Genomic DNA, 14,658 nt, shown 5'->3' with positions numbered 1-14,658 from the left:
AAACAGAATTTCTTATTCAAGGGAAGATACTTGAACAAAATGAACAAAATATCTGTATAGACAAATACCTTGGAGTATTCACTGACCTAGCAGGGCATGTTGTCACACTTTAAGTTGTCACATTGTGAACTTGCTATTAAATTGCCTGTATATGCTTTTATAATGCAAATTTAAACAGTAATATAGTTATGAAATACTCAAAAAATCATAAATGGAATATAATGATTTTTTTATTGTTTTGACAAAAACATTAAATCAATATTTTCGCTGTAAAACTGTATATTATTGTGTATTCTGTACATTGTGTCACAAATTGTGATTGACAGTTACGGTGAATGTATTTCTGTTTTGAAGGATGTGTTTGAAACCTACATACAAAACCACTTCTAGAGAAAAAGAGAGGGGGTTCTCATTTTGATGGACTTTCATAATAACAGGAAGATTTCAAACAATCATTAAGTATACCTATCATTTGCCAAGCCATGAAACAAGTATTATTGAGACAGGAGATGCTCCATCTTCATTTGATCATTTTGTCTTGTTAATAAGTCTGGAGAGTCAGCCAGGCAGATTTTAATTTCTTTAATCCTCATTTGGAACATAGTATAAAAAGACATGACATTTCTTCAGTCAATCTGTCTCTCTTTTTTTTCTATTATTTTTAATACTAATTATTATTACAAAGGCAACCTGTTCAGGTTTTAATTACATTTATGCAATTTTACATTTTAATTTTATTTTAGTGCCTCTGACATGAATTCACTGTACCATGGACTGAAAAACAAAATCTGAAACCTAATTAAACCATAGATCTCCAGCAATATATGCAAATTACTAAATTGGGGCAGCAGTTTTTGAACTAAAATGTCATAGCATTTTGAGTGTCTTATGTAAGTGATGAGTTTTAATAATAAGCTTTTCATTATTTCAAAATTAGTCAGCCTTTGTGTTACAAGTTTCATAATATCTTGTTCTTGTAGTCCTTTAATGGTAGTTCATTTTTGAAATATTGCAATAAATTACAAATCTGCCAGCAAACTATTTGATTTGAATTTATAATTATTATTTATGTTTTGATGAGCCCAACCATACTTTTCATAAGCTATGTTTATTTACAAACTAATTATGCATAAAATCATAAAATTGAAGAAACTTAAATTAAAACGTCATAGGTATAATCATTTAACTTTGTCACCTTTTTTTTTTTTTTTTTTTTGAATGAGTCTTAAGAGATTAATACAGCACAATGCCATGTATGAAAATGTGTAACACTTCACAATAATGTTGTATACATTAACATCAATTAATGCAATTGCTAATATGAAGAATACTTTTAAAGCATTTTATAAATATTGGCTTATATTAATTTCTACTTTATAATTATACAGTTGTAAATATGCAGTTTTTTTTTTATTATTAAAAGTTGAATAGATTAACATTAGTAAATGAATTATGAACTAACATGAACCGACAATGAACAATAGTATATTTATAAATTAGGCCTAACCAAGATTAATAAATGCTGTAATAATTATTGCTCATTATTGTACAAATATAGTTCATGATACGTAATGAATTAACTAATGGTAACATCTAAAACCTTATTGTAACGTGTTACCTTAAAATATTTTGCTGTCTTTCAAATCTTTTTAAAGACTTTCGCACATACTTTTTTCACACTGATTTTAAATGCATGGTACCTAGATCACTTTGAGAATGAGTTGGCGTTTGTGAATGTTTGGCCGAGTTGACCAATCAAGAGTCTTAAAATAAAAATCTATTACCAAAGTTTGAAGGCGCATTGAAATCTCTGAGCTAGTCGATAACATGTGGTTTAAGGATTTGAGCAGGTCATGCCTATTGTAAATGTGTCTTCTTTTCAGTATATAGAGAGGTGAACATAGTGGACTAGAGGATATTTACCATCCAAAGAGATATTGATTTAGAGAGTCAGGGTGGATCCTCAGTGTGACCATATACCTCCACACACACATCATTCAGTCACATAGATATACTCCACTGCTTTTACTGTGTGATCAACACATTTACAAGGGTGCCTAAATTCTATTTGAATTGCTAATCGGTCATGCCAGATAGACTGTACTTTAATTTCATTGTCACAATATTGTTTAGTTATATTTTGCTGTATATATTTCATTATCCACTTAACATCAAATTCTGAGCAGATCAAAACAGGTTGTACTAGCATGGCATCAGTCCATCTGGCAGCAGATAAGAATAACATGGTTTATCTATCAGAAAAAAGTTTTCTCCCATATTTTAGATGCTGCATGTACTGTAAATGTTTTCAACATAAGTGAATATTTTCCTTTATTAATTTATTTAGAGGTAAAATTATTAATCTTGTCGTGTCTGTGATCGTCCTGTAAAAGCATACGTGCTTTAATTGTAACTCTTTACAATAAGGTTGCATTTGTCAACATTTGCAAATACATTATGTATCATGAACTTATATTGAACAATGTTTTTTCAGCATTTATTAATCTTTGTTAATATTAGTTTAAAAAAATACAACTGTTCATTGTTTGTTCATGGTAGTTCATAGTTCATTAACTAATGTTAACAAATACAACTTTTTCATTTTAAAAATGTATTAGTATATGTTGAAATTAACATTAACCAATATTAATATGTACTGTAAAAAGCTTTGTTCATTGTTAGTTCATGTTAACTAATGTAGTTAACTAATATTAACAAATACAACTTTATTGCGAATTGTTTTTTTTTGTTTTGTTTTTTTGTTTTTTTGCATGAAAGAGGTATTTTGCTGAATATATGCAACTTATTCGTTTTCTCATGGTAGAAATGCTAACTAATTTTGTGTTATGCAATGGCAAATACAACTGTGATTTATTTCAAACAGGCATTTACTCTTTTGGCTGACCTGAGAGAATATGTATCTAAAAGTATAATGATAGACTGGTTAGTATGATTTTTTCTGTGGCTGTAAACCTGAGCTTGCTGTTGTGAATCGCTGGAGGGATGCCTTATGCACACTCACGTAATCTTGGCAGTATTCCCTCGGAAGTACGAGGCACGGCACCAAGAATTCCTCCCGTTACAGGACAGTGAGTGGCGCTCGATGGAAGCCCCTCCAAGACTGTAGGTCAAACAGATCAGTGACAGGCCAAAAAGAACATCTACATCTCTCTATCTCTTGCTCCCCCGCACCGCCGGTTCTGTCGTATAACGTTGCCATGGATCTGCGGTTGCGTTGCTATGGTGCCACAAGGAAAATTTTGCGTTTGACCATGTTGGTCTTGGCCAATGTAATTTGCCAATCCCTAAAGTCATTTGGATAGTGACTGAACACTCGGTCAATGGCATTTTCTTTCAAAGCATGGGTTATTCATAAAAACAAATAATCATTTATTTTAGTTTTAATGAGACAAAGCAGGCTACACCAGGAAAAGCTTGTTTTATAACAACTGCACTCTTACATACATTATATTACAGTCATAGACTCCCTTTTTTAGAACACCACACAAATCTATTTACTCAATGGCTTTTTAGTTAAATCTTTCTTTAAAAAAAAAAAAAAAAAAAAAAAAGGGAAAAAAAAGAAAAGAAAATGGTCCTAATTGTCTGTTTTCTGATAGAGCTTTTATGTACTTATTTTCTTTTCTTCTGAAACTACTCACTGCTAGGGGTTGGCTTGTCATCTTACAACAACCTTTGACCCTTGACCTCTGACCTTGGGTGAATGGAATTCACAACAAAGATTAAAATTCCTTGAGGAGGTACATCATGGTACATCAGTTTAGGCTCTTCTCTTGTGGAACATGCTCTTCTCATCATTAAAATACTAAACTTCCAAGATATTATTATCACATACAATACAGAGTCGATTATGTACACTCTCTCGCCTGTACCAATATCACATCATCTGCCTAGAATTGATGGTGATGGATTATTTTTGCCTTGCAAGGTCTTCCCATTAGCGCAGTGAAAGTATTTAGGTCCTTTTAGTACTTCACTCTAATCATGCAGTGGACAAAAGCTTTTAAACAGTTGGTCGGTTCAGCAACAAAGTCTCTGCATGTTCAAGCATGAGTTCTTTGAGACATGGTCCATTGTGAGGTTAATTCTCTCTTTTCCTCGTGAAGCCTCTTCCTGTAGCGCTCTGCCTTTTTCAGAAAACCACATATTTTTTAAAACAAGTGCGCATTGCAGGGTGATGCCTCAGAGTCAGATGTGGGTTTGGCTAGACAAGGGCTTAAAGTTTGGGTTGGGGTTATATAGGAACAGACATGGAGACTTCATACTGGCCGGTCCACAGCATACTGGCAGGGGCTTAAGTTGGACACAGGGTTCTGCACGGCCGGGTAAGCAAAGTTGGCGTGCTGTTTGGCCTTGAGCCGAAGGCTGGCCAGACTGGAGTTACAGGTGTCTCTGTACATGTATGGGCTGGCCGTGGTGGCATAAGGACAGGCAGCTGCTGATACGGCTGCAGAATTGAGGGTGGGGCTGTTCAGGTTGTTCAGGTTTCCCAGGTTGTTGAGGCCAGAGCCGGGCACCCCTGCCACTGCCGAGGGCACCATAGAGGAGGCCATGTTCATGGAAGGGATGGAGCTGGGTGGTGAGAACATGGGCTGGGAGGACAGGGGACCTACATTCATGGAGTTAAAGAAAGGAAAACTTTTGGCTGACAAGGGGCTGCTGGCCAGGCTCTTAGTTGCCCAGTTGTTGTAGGAATAGCCTGAGTACATGTCATCGTACGGCTGCATGAGTCCATTGAACTGAGCACCAAAACCATTCTTACAAAGCTCAGCTTGCTGGTTCCTTTCTCTCTTCCTCCATTTGGCACGCCGGTTTTTAAACCACACCTGTTTTAAAGACAAAGAGGAATGCATTAGAAACTGTGCTTACAAATGGAGGTATGACAAATTTGAGAATGTAGATCTGCAGTTTACTGACATGTTCCAAGTACAGTATCAGTAATGTTCATTCAATGTAAATTGCATTCTCCATTTTTTTAACATACTTTTTATTACTGTATCATAGTGTGCTCCTATAACATACCTAAATCTGACACTGGAACTTTAATATTTAGATTTTTCTCCTTATTAGATTTAAACAAGAAAAGTTCTACCAGGCAGAATTTAACTGCTTGATTTATTAACTAATTTATTCACTTAATATTAGTTTTCTCTGTGAGAAATGTCATTAAAGAGCTTCCCTCACATTTAGTCATTTTAACATCCTATTTTTAGGGGATATTGGGTGGATTAAAGTTTTAATGTGAAAATTTAAATTAATATATTTCATTTAGCTCTTCATTTAGAAATTTCTACATTTGTAGCATTGTCGATCTTTTCCTCTTTAAAGTTAATAGAATCCAATTAGCATATACAATAATGCATTATGTTAAATATTTGGAATACCTTCCTTGTTGTTATAGTGTCAACTCTAAAACTCATGACAGATTAAGTTAGTAAGCACTTAACAGATACGATAGACATTTAATTGTGTTTCTCTCAACAATGGGCCATTGCATGTCCCAGAGGGTTGATATTTATCAAAATGAACAGATTTAAATTTGTTATTTTTGTTATATAAGTGTCTCATTAAAACTGAATTGTAAACTTTTTACCATGCCGTCTTCATTTATTTCTGTTACCTTTCAAATGCCTTTTATGTATAGATTTTATTGTTTTGTCCCAGACTTAAACTTTCAATATTAATAACTTCAATAACTATGAAAGTCCATTATAAAGATGCTAATTATTACATGCTCAAAACTAATAATAATCTTTGATAATCTAAATAAAGAGTGGAATAAACATAAAGATTTCTATTGAGTAAAAATTATTTCTATTAATTCAAAAAAAAATACATCCTTTCCACCACAACAAAAATGTTGCCCCCTAATAATTGAATTTATAATAAATTATAAATTCAAAAGTTAGTGTATTTGTTTAGTGAGTCAACAAAAGTGCCAATGAAGAGTGTGCTTGGAATAAAAAAAATGAGACAAATGATGTTTGAAGACAGCAAAGAATCAAACTGTAATTTTGCCAAATTATGTGTGAAAAAAGTGTGAAAATATTATTTAATTGTGTGCAATTAGGATACATAAAATGTCACTATTGAAATCAGCAAAGGAAGCAACCATTTATTTAAAAAAAAAATAATAAAAATGACTTTCCATCACAGTCATTTCCATGACGGAACTCTAATAAATACAATACAGAATTTGAGATGTGGTTTAAATGACATTTTGGTGGGAATTTTCAGAACTTTCAGAAAAAATGACAAAAATTACATACATCTCCTGCGATGTATGTACATACACTGTTGGACATTGTAGACAAATGTAAAAAAAAAAAAAAACATTGAGAGTATGTAAAATGTTTTAACCTAAATTTACTTTCTAAATCCACAGTGCTAAAAGCGCCCGAAGTTCAAGAAACACCCAACATGGGTATTATGACACAAAGTCAAACTACATTAAGAGACTTCGTTTCCACTGCGATGGATTGTCTCCACATATTTTTTTTTTAAAAATCTTTCATTGTGATCATTGCAGTACTTAAATGTCATTCATCCTGTTTTCTGGGAATATTTAATGACATCTGTTATCCAGCATACTGTAAATGATAGCAGTTTATATTGGGAGAGAGGGAATACCCTCCTCTGTGAATGTTCCACTGACACTTTGGCAATGGTGTTTAAAGCCTAACTGAAATAACTGAATGTCAAATATAGCTGGATGGTCAGTGTGTTCCTTCTCATAATGATTCAGTCGTTTATTTTGGATTGAATGCATTGAATGTCCTTCTGACCCCCCATCTTCAATGTTTTGTCCAAGGATGTTTTTTCCCAAAAGAATGGTGTGGAAATTATGGTAACACTTTACAATTAGGTTCAATTGGTTAATGCATTAGGCACCATGAACAAACAATAACCAGTACATTTTTACAGCATTTATTAAATACAATTGTTCATTGTTAGTTCATAGTGCAACTAATATGTTAACTTTTGATTTAAAAAATGTATTAGTATATGTTTAAATTAACATTAAGATTAATAAATGCTGTAAACGTACTCTTCATTGTTAGTTCATTTTGACTAATGTTGTTAACTTATGTTAACAAAAGAAACCTTATTGTAAAGCGTTACCGAAATTATGTAGAAAACAAAGCAAAGGCAGCATCATATGGAGAAGAAACCTTCCTTTATATGTGGTCCATCCTGGAGGGTTTTTAATGCAGCCTGGGTCAGCCTGGCATTAGGTCAGGGCCATGATTTAGGGTTTGTGTGTTTATTAGGAGCACATACTCTTTCAATTGCGTAAATCAATATGACAGCATAAGCATGCGCAATATGTGGCATAAGGTTCCAGCTAGGATTAGTGGCATGCATGCACAGTTCAAGAGGCCACTGATAGACATTACGATATAGGGGTATCTCTAACTCTGTTGTTCTTTCAAAATAACAACCAAGACTGTGTGCTATGTGACCTTTCCTCTGTCCAACATGAATCTGATCCATTAGATGTGAGCCAGCCAAGGAGGTAGCAATTGCATTGTCATCCATCAGAATGGGAGCCCACCTGCTCCCTTTTGTGTTGCTCTTCACTGACCAAACTTTTACGGAGAGTTTTTTAAGCTAAGTTACATCACAAATTTCAATATAGCTGCTGTCTAGTAGCACAGAAAATCCCACAGTCAATACCAAGCTGATGTCTTGTATTTAAGTGTTCTTAAATATCCTGGAATAGCCCAGATCTATGATTTATTTCATATGGTTCAAAAGAGCACCCTTTTATTACACGCAGTATCCAAATTCATCTCATTGACAGCATAGTGAGCATAACTGCTGTGCTTATCCTTTTTAACCCTCTCTTCATGAGTCAGACTGTCTACAGCAGCGGCACGTACCCGTACTCTTGCTTCTGTGAGGTTGGTCCACACAGCAATCTCCTCTCGCGTGCTCATGTCAGGATAACGGTTTCTCTGAAAGGTGGCTTCTAGTTCCTGGAGCTGCTGGCTGGTGAAGTGTGTTCTTTGCCGCCGCTGCTTTTTCTTCAGAGAGCCGTCCTCTGGGTTTGACTCATCCGTGTGGTTCTGATGAGACTTCTCTGTGTCTGTGCAGAGTCACAGGGAAGAGCATTGGTTAAACAGCAGATCCACATATGGCTACTTCCCACTTTACTCATGCATCATGCATTTGAGCACATGAGCGAAATACAACAAAAAAAGTTGTTAATTTCTGTTTGACTTGAAAACAAGAACAAGATAAACTGCTGGGGCAAAATCTACCCTCTGTGGTGTAGAGTTCTGCAAATTCGAGACCCCATATAAAGGGCTAAATTAGCAGGCCACATAATCCTGGGATCAGCCATTAGTGACAGGGCAGGTTTGGGGCTGTTTGGCAAGAGCTTAACTCTCTAGGAGCAGTTCTAACTCATCAGTAAGCTTTCCAGGACTCCACAGGGCCTCAAGGATAACCAATAAGACATCATCACACTGCCATCTGTTAGTGGACATACCACTTTAACACTTACTATCTCATCTGCTATTCAGAACCCTCAAAAACGATCGCTATCCTTCTGTTTGATTAAAGAGTAGCATGTATTATAATGACACTGACGGGGGACAAATTGCTGAAATTGAAATCAACGAAATTATGGATCTTCTTTCAATGGATTTTGAATCCCGATACCACTCATTTTCTTCAGTCACTTTAATGCATTCGCCTACTTACTTTGACTTACTGGTTTATTGTTCAGTTTTAGTTCATTTGACTTTTAATCTGAATAAAATAGTCAGATTAAATAAACGTTTTCCGTGAAAGAGAGAAAGGCTCGTGAAATATGGATTTAAGTTCCGCCGAAAGCTGTTGACTGAAATTAAACACGTTCATATTATTCATTCGGTAAACGCGTATATTATTAGGTTACCGGTAGTTACTTTTTATTATTTTATGTAATTTTATCCCTATAATGTTTTGCTCAGACTGACTTTTTTAGACTGTTGTTTAGTCCTAAAGACCTCTGTGCGTTGTATAACCTATGTGTAAAAAAATAGCTAATAATAGTAGCCTAATTTTGAAATGAATAGCATTTATACATAATTTGTATTTTTTGTATGACTTTCTATACAAAGAAAATAAAAAATAAAAATAAACAAGTATTTAATTAAAAGAAGTGGAAACATGACCTTATATTAAAATGTAACTTTATGTTTGACATCAATGCATGCACTTTCCAGAAAAAAAAGTAGTTATGTATCTATGGAAATAATATAACCTTAAACTAAAAGCTAAGATGTACAGTCCCCACAGATAAACTTTGGATGGATCTATTTTTAAATGTTTTTAAATGTATAGAAATGTATCTAGAAGCGGGAACTGATTTTTCTGATTTGTTTATTATATCTTAGACTACTCAGTGTAATATCGGGTTTTCCAGCCTGAGACTACACTTCCGGCTAAATAGTGACGACAGTCTCGAGCTCAAATATCTGTTGATGGAAACTGCAATCATTGTAACAAACTTAAAATACGTTCAAACTATAGACACACATTGGCCAATTGTTTTAAGTACTAAAAATAAAATGTTTTCATTTTTTACAAATGCCTGCGTTGTGCGTGTTAAAACGCTATTAAACTGTAACGGGATAGGTTATATAATTGAACAGATAGGCCACAGGTTTATTAACATAAAAGATATATATATATATATATATATATATATATATATATATATATATATATATATATATATATATATATATATATAATAAAATATTAACACAATTCACTGAACTCACATTTCCTTTTCTTTTGAGGACTGTATAATCAATCACCTGTCGTGCAATATCTCAGTGCCCATCATGCATATTGCATATATCCCCTCTATAGAGCTTGCTCTTTCCGTTCCAGGTGTAGGTGTATTCGCATAGGCCTACTGAATTAAGTAGCTAATTTGGATACCAAATTTGAGGGACAGGAATGAATGATTTATGCAGCCTTCCATTAGCACGTGATTTGGGTAGTCGGGATCATCTCCAACACATGGCGACTGTCATCAATGCACAGTGTACCATGACTATCCAACATCTGTAAAACGTAGGCCTGGATTCAAATGAACCCAGCTTATTCAAAACTACAGCCAAAGATGTGGCGCTCTTTTAAGTCGCCCATTTCAACTTGAACAAGAGTACAATGGTACTTATTATTATTTATTTCTTTTTTTTAAGTGCCATAAAATGCACAATAGAATGTGTTCATGCAAAAATAATCAAGGCTGATAGCTGGATCTGGATTGCATATTGGGCTACACAACTGAAAGATTAGAGTTTAAATGAAAAAAATAAAATAAAATACAAAAATAAAAATAAAGATTTGCGTTCCGATAAAAAAACAAAAAATAACCTGCAAATTTAAAATCATATTGGTTAATACTTGTAAGAATTAAGCATGATTTTAGCATAATTTTGATGAAGGTATGATAGGCTATACATGAATATGAACTGACCACTGTTGTCTTGGCCTTTGCATCCTTGATCATGTTGAGGAGTCCCGGAGTCAGAGAGAGACAGTGCCGGGCTACGGGCCTCACTGTCCGCAAGAAGGTTAAAATCCATAACCTCGACCGCCAGGCTCTGCGAACAGCAAAGTATCATATTCACATGAATGACAATTCATCTCAACGATTCACACAAGCTGATGCCAGAGTAAAGGCTCATAGCCTACACATGCCACTTCATTGTTTACTCATGTTTACTGTGACAGCGTTATTCCGACTCGTGATAGCGAGGAAACTGAACACACGTTATAGTGAATGGATTTGATCTGCTCTCTGTTTTCCTTAAATAGTGCCTAATATTCCATGAAACTGCTTTGTGGCTTAGGAATTTCAAAAGGTAGGCTACAGAATAAAGTTAGCCTACGTTGGGATCAGATTTTCATATGTTGTTTATCTAGCCAACATTTTACATAAAAAACAATAGCTGAAGCCTATGTACAAAACAGGTGTGGTGTATAGCTATTAAGAAGAAATAGCACGCTATTAGGCTACTTTTTTAATCATATTGTTAATTGTCCTTTGACAGACTTCCCTGTGCAACAACAAAGAGAGAGCTACCACACCAAAAACATATTCTGGCTATAAAAATCGAAACAAACATTTCGATTTATTTAGACCAAATTCTAAGAAGTAGAAACTGACTTCATTTGCATGGTTTCATCACATCAAATGAGATGTAATAAAAATGGCTGGCGAATTTGCTTTGTGTTGCAAATCTCCAAAATGTCAGGGTTCATTCGTCTACAACTGTACCTCTCTGTGGCACTCTGAAGAAGTTTTGAACTTGGCTTCATCACGGCCAGCTCTCAAAGGCTTTGTTACCGAACAGCTTTAAATAACAGCCTCGTAATAGAGCCTAGAATAACAGCTTGTTTATTTATATAACGGCAGTTAACACCTTAAATACGGCGACACGATCACTCTCGTACTGCGTTTTGGAATCTGTGATGAGACTGGCTTAAGCGTTAAAGTAGGTCAGAATTCATCAAACGGATTCCGAAAACCGCAGCGCTCGCCCGAGGAGAGTTTACAGGATTGAGCGCAGAGTCAGGCTCCTCCACATCTGATTCACTCCCCTTGTTTATATGTTGATAAGATTTCAGTTCTCTTTAAAAATGGTTAAAATTGTGAAGGTTTGACCAATATAACCTTGTGGACAAACGAGATTCCTCTACCACTTTTCAAAATAAGATGTTACGTTCAAAAGTTCCTTCACTCATTCGCACTCCCAACATCCTCTTGTTGAAATTCAAGTATCCAATCAAACAAAGCGCGTCCCGAGCGCATTCTGCACCATCCAACAACAACCAATCCCTTCATCTCATAGAGAACGTTTTCTTTACCGTACGTCAGTTGGAGCTTACAAATATAGGCTATATAGAAATAGTCTAGAATCGATCATTTTGATAATTAATATGAAAAACAGTATCTCAAGCCTAAGGAGAAACCCCTGGTCGGGTTTCCCGAAGCACTAAGTAAAACGTTAGTGGCATGTAAATTAAACAAATTATAATCTCTACGGCACGTTCCACAAAAGCAACGTTATCTAGAACGTAAAAACCGCTCCTGAATCAACGAGAGCCTCGGACCACTCTTAAATCCATTTCGTGCAACTTCAATAGATTTTGCCCTTGCTCTCACTGTTTATCAGAGACGAAAGGACACAAAATAAACGATATTCATTCATTTTGATAATTGCAAAGTCAACACAATCTCTGAGAAAAACATGTTGGAGAAAGAAAAAAAAAAAAAAAAAAAAAAAGGCTTTTAAACATTACTCGACTCTGTGCATGACACTGGATATCCCTGAATTTACATCACAGACAATAAGGTTGGCCTATATCTTTATGCAGACCAACTTTGGTAAGCATAACTAATTGCAATAGAAAGAAAATAGGCTAGTCGTAATACTTTATTATATCACAAATATGGCAGCAGTCACATAATGGCACAAGTCACAAGTAGCTTGTACAGTGCTTTGACATCAAATTAGATTAATGCACCAAATGTTACTTTATGACGTTATATAGTTTAATATGGCTAATGCAGATGCGGTAATTGCAATCTGTGTTTCATACCTTTAGAGGTCATTTATAATGAAACACATCGTCACACGTTCATTAACATCTGTAGTAACATTTTTGAAACCCTATAGTTATAATTATTTATTTTTCCAATATCCAGTGATGTTCATATTTTTCAGTTTATGCCTCGACAAGATAGCATTAATTTCCATTGAAATTTCCATTGAAGAGACAAACTCCTGGAGATTTTGGCGAAAGTTTTGGTCTGAGCTAAGCACCTTTGGACCCGACAGCTCCCGTATAACCAGGTACTTATTTTTAATTCATATGATTTATGAAATATCGTAAAACGAAGTAAGTTAAAACGATCTTAAGAGTGTGATTTGCAACATTTATCGGGAATGCCAGCCAAAATCCAGACGAGCTTTAGGAACTTCAATGAACATTTATTTACACCTTTTTTTTTTCCATAATTATCTGATCACATTAAATATATGAGCAAAAGTGTCAATTAATCCATTAAATTAATTTACAGTCAGTCTGGTATTTGAGATAATAATTTCACAGACACTAATTTCCAGAGCATCATGTCACATTTCTCTTTCTTTCTTTCTTAAAATAATTTTAGGGTCAACAGTATCCAAATTATATGTAAAATCAATGAAAGTTGCAAAGGAATGGATTCTTCCATGCATAGTAATAAAACTGATTTCAATAGCAGATGATGCCATAAAAGTGAACAATTATACAAGTAATCAGTATTCATAAGGTGATAGATAATCAGGAGATTACCAGTGATGATGAATAACAGATGAAGATACAAATATGGCTGATTTTGAAAGCTTTCTGCCAAAATATTCAAATAGGGTATGCCTTATTTCAGGGCCCCAAAATCACATTTCCAATCAAGTTGTTAACAGATGATGAACAAATAATTCTCAGAATCTTTGATATTACATGATGAAAGATTCTGTGATGTATGTTCAGCAGTTCAAAATCTGTATATATCAGAAATTATCATATGATCTAAATTAGTCACACATATAACTTCATGTGTTCGTGACATTTAATGCTTCAGACAAAGTGATGTGCATACTAAATACTCTACAAATGCACATCCATAAACTGAATAAAATGAATCCATAAGAACAAATATGTGCTTCGCCAAAGCAATTTGTTTCAGTGTGCATGCCATCTAATTGTACAGATTCTGCGGTGCAATTACTAAATGCAATTAAAATACCACATACAATTTAAAAAGATACCTAATATTTACTTTTAGACTGCATTACTTTTAATTCTTGCCTTAACTTATTCAACAATCAAAAGGTCACTTTTTGAGCTCAATATAAAGAATACATTCTAAAAGCACATCTCTTCGAACTCTAATAAAAATGAAGGTAACTTCCCTTGTAAACGCAGCTGGCTTATGAGGAAGGTACAGTATCACGAGAATGCTGAATTACAATTAGAACTATAGATATACTTCAACACATACCCAAAGACTTTGAGAAACGGTTATCTGTCAGGTAGCTGCTCAGGTGCTGTTCTCTTTGGCCATAGGTGACCTAAGCTGGCAAGTTTCATCCTGAGCAAGTTGTCAGTGCTCCCCAGGGAAGTGCGGCATTATTGCATTTCAAACTCTTTCAATGGTCCTCTAAGGATTGTAGGCCAACAAGGCAAGTGATCAAAGACTCAAAAACCCAAACCCAAAGACCCAAAATGGAAAGTGACCAGGTTTTTCAAAAGTGTCTTGGTTCATCTCATGGTCATGTATAGAGTAGTATCTTATATCTTAACCAATCTGATACAAATGTAATAACAATAATAATAATAATAACAACAATGTTTGCTAAGATGGTAGTTACAATGCCAGATGAACTCTTTCCAGCTAATTTTAGAGAGCAAATGTGTGTGGTGTTTAATAGGCCGAGTTTGTGTGTTTATCTGAATTGTTACAATATTTTCTGTGAATTTGGCCCAAGCCTTCATGAAAGCCATGAATGAGTGACATCTTGACCTCTTAGGGAAAAAATAAAATGTATGCTATTTTTCAGAGATAACTGAAATTGCTCAGGG

General features: G+C 34.7%; 1 protein-coding gene across 1 annotated transcript in view; it reads right to left on the bottom strand.

Moving 5' to 3' along the window:
• Positions 1-3,420: 3,420 nt before the first annotated feature.
• The window catches only part of pitx3 (paired-like homeodomain 3), a 14,056-nt gene continuing 2,818 nt past the window's right edge, over positions 3,421-14,658 (bottom strand). The window contains exons 2-4 of the mRNA XM_051650684.1: positions 10,505-10,631; positions 7,905-8,110; positions 3,421-4,847 (exon numbers count right to left, since the gene is read on the bottom strand). Of these exons, the coding sequence (XP_051506644.1) occupies positions 4,281-4,847; positions 7,905-8,110; positions 10,505-10,613 (882 nt within the window). The 5' untranslated portion in view covers positions 10,614-10,631 and the 3' untranslated portion in view covers positions 3,421-4,280. The remainder of the gene's footprint in view (positions 4,848-7,904; positions 8,111-10,504; positions 10,632-14,658) is intronic.

This window comes from Myxocyprinus asiaticus, chromosome 23, assembly GCF_019703515.2.
Source record: "Myxocyprinus asiaticus isolate MX2 ecotype Aquarium Trade chromosome 23, UBuf_Myxa_2, whole genome shotgun sequence".
Classification (NCBI taxonomy): Eukaryota; Metazoa; Chordata; class Actinopteri; order Cypriniformes; family Catostomidae; genus Myxocyprinus; species Myxocyprinus asiaticus.
The sequence above is the reverse complement of the archived record's forward strand: the minus strand, read 5'-3'. Positions and strand labels throughout refer to the sequence as shown.